Genomic DNA, 5,964 nt, shown 5'->3' with positions numbered 1-5,964 from the left:
TGAAGGACAGCACAGGACACATGGCTGTCAGCAGGGGGAATCTGGCCAACTTAGCAAGGCATCTGGGGCAGCCAGGGCACCAAAAACTTCACCAACACTGAGAGCCCATTTTAATCAGTCACCAGACCGAGAGACGCATCTGAGGGGGCTGGGCCAGCCCCAGAAAGAGCAGGCCAGCAGGTCAGCCAGCCTTGCTGAGCAGAGCTGGGTCAAACACTTTGTACTGGAGGTAGCTGAGCTTCTCCAGACGTGTGTGTCTGAGCAGGGGGAACCATTCCCAGAAGGGCAGCTCCAGCACCACGTAGCCCAGCTGCCGGAGCTGCCGCCGCTTCAGGCAGTGCAGCCCCAGCAGCCGCTTGGAGCAGTAGCAGTAGTGGTTCCTGTTGGACACCTGCACAGCCAGCTTCAGCCTCCGGGGCTGCTGCTGCAAGGCAGGAGGAAGGGGGGCTCCAAGGCAGCCCCCTGATTGAGGCTCAGCTTGCCACCTGGTGTCTGTGGGAAGAGGTCTCCCTGAAAATGCAGCAGGTGCTTTGTCCCTTCTCTCCTGACCAAGAGTCCTGGCTCCATTTTCCACATCCAGCTTCTTACAGCTCCCTTGGATAAGCTGAGTCATCAAGTCATCCGTCAGACTAACCCCAATGTGTTTCAGTTTCTTATCTGCAAGGAAGTCTTTTGAGTTGAAAGGGATGGGATGTCCATCCATGGTCAAATGAACCTCCAGATCACTGGACCTGGTGTGAGGCAGGATCATGTGGCTCTTCACATACTCAGGGCCACCCAACATGCTCTCCAGCAGAGAGGTGGCCTCCACAATTTCAGGCCTGACATAGATCTCTTGCTCTGCAAAATTCAAAACCATCTCAGTCATCTCCTGATGAAGCTGAGGTGAAAGACGGCTGCCTTGGTAGCCTGGACACTCAATTTCAACACTCTTGCTGAGGGTGAAGAGGTCCTTTCTGAGCTCATATTTACTACTTCTCGTTTTCTGGACAAACTCATCCCTCAAGGCATAGTCTATCAGCTCCTCTGGGAAGCGTTTGACAAATGCCAGGCCGAGCAAACCAGTCAGGAGATGCTCTGGAAACTTCCTAAATTCATGGAGTTTTCTGTGCATCTGCTCTATGAGGCTGGAGTAAAACTCTTCCTCGTTTGGAGGTTCATAGTCCAGGCACCCAAAGGACCACAAGAACTTGGCAGCATCTTTGCTTCGGCAGTAAGTCACCTTAGCAGGCAAGGACTTGGCTACTGCAGCCATGACACCTTCATCAAAGTAGTGCAGGGATGAGTAGGTAAGGGTGATGTGCATGATGCCCTGGATGTTTGTGCTAGGAATCCGGGCGGGAATAACCTTCCCAAGCTCCTTCAGGAGGGGCAGGTGATCCATGCGAGTGTAGCGGAGCATTTTAAGGACGTTCACCAAAGCGTAGGTGCTCATGTCTTCCATCTGCAGGGCGACTCGGTCTGCAATCCTCCTCATGACATGCTCAGAGATGCCACTGAGGGACTTGAAGAGCCCTAAGCAGATGGCACCCACCTCCTCCAAGGTGAAGGAGTCCAAGTGCTTCAAAATCGTGCTCTCCACCTTCTGTGCCAAGTCCGCAGGCGCTCTCCGGCCTTCCCCGATGATGTAAAGGAGCTGCACGAACTGGGGCAGGGTGAGGTCTTTCCAGTGCAGGTTGGTGTAGCTGAACAAGATGCTGAGGTAGGAGGGCACGCTGCGCTCCAGGCAGCGCCAGCAATCTGCCACCAGCAGGAGCTGCTGCAGCTCCATGTCCCACACCCGCCGGCAGAATTCCCTCTCTAAGGCGTCCAGCAGAGGGTGGGCGGGTGGAAGCGCCAGACGGACACAGGCCTTCAGAAGGTCCACCAGCTCTGCAGTGCTGAACAACCCCACGTTCCCAGCAGCAGAGTGACAAAGAGTGTGAAAGCTGGGTTTGGACAACAACGCCGCGTGTTGTTCCGCTGGCAAACGGCTCAGCTTGAGAAAAGAATCTGTGATGGTTCCTGGGCTGGGGCTGCCCTCGCACGCGGCCACGCTGTGCAAAATGGAGTCACCTTCTTCTAAAGGAAGGGTCTCCACGGGCTCAGACTTGTCATAGCTGAGAGATCTGTACTCAGGCCTGCCCTTCTGAAACACGCGAGGGTCCTCCTTGGAGTTGTGTGTCTCCTTTTTTTCCATTTCTGCCTCCTCCTTGGCAGAGAGACAGGCTGAGATGGTCTGCTGGAGGAGCAGCTTGGGCCTGGGCTTGGCCTCGGCATTTCTGAGGGCTGGCCGAGCTGGAGGAGAGCTGGTACCAAAGGCAGGCTGAACCTCTGTGCTGCCAGGGCTGGTGAAAGTGTCACCCAAGGCCTGGCCACTGCTCTGAGCAGCATCCTGCTGGGAAGCAGCTCTGCCTTTGGCATAGGCAGATGGTTTGTACAACACTCTGTAGTCCAGGGGATTCAGCAGCTGGATTGTAGCCGCCGGTTCCGTTCCGGTGCTGGCTGCTCCTGGGTTCTCCTCCTTTTCCTGCTTATTCCCGCTGTTCCCACTCTTGGCCTTGCACTTGGCTGTAGCTGAAAATGAGGTCACCCTGCTCAGCCTCGGAAATCTTCGGCATATGAGCACTGTAGCCATGGATCACAACTGACTGGGCTCAGAATTGCTTCCAGGTACTGAAAAAAGGGCAGACGGAGAATCAGTGGCTTCCACCTACCACGGAGCACCTTTCAACCTACCCTTCAGGTTACCCAAACGGAGGGGATGCCAGTGCCTCCCCAAACCAGGGCTGCTGTTGCCTTGCAGAGCCCCTGAGGCAGCCACCATCCAACAAACACCATCTCATGCAAGGGCAGCTCACGACCCAGGTGACCTGCCCAACATCAGGGTGCAGAGCAGTTGGGTGCCACCTGCAGCTACGAGTCACCTGGCAGAGACTGTGGAAGTTGAGGTAAAAAACCTCATCTCTTCTGCACTTTTGCAAGAGCCAAACTGCTTTTCTATCATTCTGAAAAAAACGTGTTTTTGAAGTAAAGTTGCAGCTTCAGGAGACTTTAGGTATCCAGAGCTTTCTGCCCTTTGGGTCACCACAAGCTGAAAGATCAACCACCACCCAAGGAGCTGTTGAAATATCCAGGGTGCCACGTTGCTCTTCCCACCTGCAGACAGCACGTGGAGGCTGAGGGCAAAATCTCTGCCAAACCAGTCCCTGGAGTGCCAGCTGGCCCCAAACCTGCAGGTAAAGATTGGCTGAAAGGAGAAACGTGGCCCTGGAACAAAGGCAGGGAAAATGCAGGAACACAAATCATTGTGAGATGCTACATCCCGAGTGAAGAACCAGAGGAAACACAGCTTTCTGCTTCAGATTTGGGAGAGTCTCCCACAGTTTGAGGGTACAGCAGGCTTAAAAAATGCCAGATGCCTTCCCAACTCCTGCCCAAACCAGCTGGAGGGTGAGGATGAGGAATCTGTCAGGAGTTGGGCTGGGTGCTGCCAGCCTGCACAAGGTGCCAAACGAGCCTGTTGATGATTCAGATGCTGAATAAAATGTAAACCAAAAGCACCAGGGCAGAGCTCTGTGTTACACACCTTCATCACAAGCCTGAAGATGTGCTTTAAAATCCCTTGTGCTCTCACCACCACGGGGTGCTGAGCGACCAGGAATGGCAGAGCCTGGCAGGGATGCTGCAACAGGATAAGCATGAGCTCTGTGCTTCCCACCTTGGGGAAATGAATCCCTGACAGGCACCCTCTGAGCTCTGCTTGGACCTGCTGCTTCCCAACCTGGCCAGGAGCAAGATGATGGATCAGTGCTGCCACACACAGGGAAATGGACACTTTGGGGGAAGAAGAGGTGGGGGAACACTGTGGCTTTGGGGTCTCTGAGTGGGAGAGGGATGGGAGTGCACAAGCAGCTCTGGCTGAACCTAAATTGTTGGGGTCTTTTTGAGGACAAGAATCCCTGTGTCTGCCACAACCCATCAGATGATCCATTACTGCCTTGCACAGGCAAAGCTTCAGCCCCTCTCCAGGAGGTTGAGGTGGGAAGGGAGGGAGGATGGGGAGGGTTGAAGAGGGGGGGCTTTGCTCCCTCTTGGTGCCAGATGTGGGGCTCCCTGCAGCAGCCTCAGCTGTTTCTTGTGCACCCTGAACCTTCTCAGAGCAGCAAAAGCACTGAGAGGAGCAGGCAGGCAGGACAGCTCAGGCAGAGGCACAAGCAGCCCTGCTGCTCTGCCTTGGCCTTGAGGGGCCTCAGCTTCTGCCTGAGGACAGGATCTGGGCACAGAGCTGCCATGGGAATGCTCCCAACCTGCTCCAGTGCCAAGCCAAGAGCCCTCTGGGATCAACCATGTGGACTTAGTGAGGCAGCTGAGATCTCACATCCTGTGCTCCAAAGGCAGGGCCTGGGGGAAGATGCTGGGTGAGGAGGAGCTGCTGGAGCAGAAACTCTCTCAGCCACCCCAGCAGAGAGAGAGGTGAAAAAAAGCAACTTGGGTGGAGAACAGGGAGCCCCGGTAGGAAAAAAAAAAGCCAAGGGCAAGCTGAAATGAAGCTTTCTGGAGACAGCCAGGCAAGGAGGAGGGTACAATGAAGAGGCCAAGGTGTTTTTAAGATGACCAGTCAATGACTGATAGATATTGTGAGAGGCTCACTAGTTGCTAAGCTGGCTGGGCACCTGGTTTGTACCTCCAGAGACATGATGGAGCAGCTCCCCCCTGGTGCAGATCAGGCTCTGCTCCACAGACCAGGCTCTGCTGAGCCTCATTACTGCTCCCAACCAGCCAGGCTATGACTCTCTTCTTCCAGTGTGAGAAGTCAAATAATGGAATACAATCACAGAATTGTTGGAAAAGACCTTTAAGATCATCAAGTCCAACCCTTCCCCCAGCCCTGCCAAGGCCACCACTGCCCCATGTCCCTCAGCACCACATCTACAGGGCTTGGAAACCCCTCCAGGGATGGGGACTCCATCTCTGCCCTGGGCAGCCTGGGCCAGGGCCTGACAACCCCTTCCAGGAATAAATTGTTCCCAAGATCCAACCTCCACCTCCCCTGGCACAATTTGAGGCAATTCCCTCTTGTCCTACCACTTGCTCCTTGTGAGAAGACACTGGCACTTGCTTCTCTACAAAACCTCTCTTCAGGGTGCTGTAGAGACCATTAAGGGCTCCCCTCAGCCACAGGCAGGAGAGACTTCACCTCTTCCTGACTTTCTGGAGAGAAGGGGAAAGGGCAAGTCCTCACAGAACCTGGGCAGTAAAACCTGGGCAGTAAAACCTGATTCAAGTTTTGTCATGCTGTGGCTCAGCCCCAGAGATTCTGCAAGGCCCTCAGAGGGCCTGATTCAATCTGCAAAAACCATCTTGGAGAATAGATTTGTCCTACCTGAGCTTTTTGATCAACTTTCTTGCCCAAGTCTTATTTTAGGTGTCTTCTGTCTCTTCTGCTGTCCCTGAGAGACAGGCCAGCCCCACAGAGAGGCACAAGGTTCATTTCAGACAAGCCCTGTTTGCTGTGAAGAGGTGACAGCACCTGCAAAACCAGGAGCTCTGCTGCCCCCAGGAACACCCCTCTCAGCAGCCAGCCCTGCTCCAAAAACAGAGAGACCCCAGGTCAGAGCACTCCCACACCAAAGGAAAACGTTGCCAAGCTCCAGCCACACAGTTGGATGCACCTGGGAAGCTGTTCAGTACAGAGGATATTTCCTTCCTCCTTGGCTGCAAATCCAGCAAAGAACAAAAAGATCATGCACAGGGAAGAGAGGTCAGGCTGGGTCAAGATACTTCAAGCACCTCTGAAAGAAACAGACTGAGCCCAAGTGGCGTTTTACTCATGACTTTCCCACCCACAGCCTCCATCTCTGTGATCTTTCCAGTTCTTACACCATTTCTCTTCCAGCTCTGCTTGATTTTGCTTCCTTCCCTGAGTAATCAGCCTTCCCTCTTCCTCCCACTTTCTGGTTCCAACACAGCCAAACTCTTTCC

At 54.2% G+C, this 5,964-nt stretch overlaps 1 protein-coding gene across 1 annotated transcript; it reads right to left on the bottom strand.

Moving 5' to 3' along the window:
* Nucleotides 1-181: 181 nt before the first annotated feature.
* FASTKD5 (FAST kinase domains 5) lies at nt 182-2,617 on the bottom strand. Its single transcript, XM_009999830.1, has one exon. The coding sequence runs from the start codon at nt 2,615-2,617 to the stop codon at nt 182-184; it is 2,436 nt and encodes an 811-aa protein (XP_009998132.1).
* Nucleotides 2,618-5,964: the final 3,347 nt, after the last annotated feature.

This window comes from Chaetura pelagica, unplaced genomic scaffold (genome assembly GCF_000747805.2).
Source record: "Chaetura pelagica isolate M959 unplaced genomic scaffold, ChaPel_1.0 scaffold696, whole genome shotgun sequence".
Classification (NCBI taxonomy): Eukaryota; Metazoa; Chordata; class Aves; order Apodiformes; family Apodidae; genus Chaetura; species Chaetura pelagica.
Note: the sequence above shows the minus strand (reverse complement) of the source record. Positions and strands in the feature narration are given on the sequence as shown.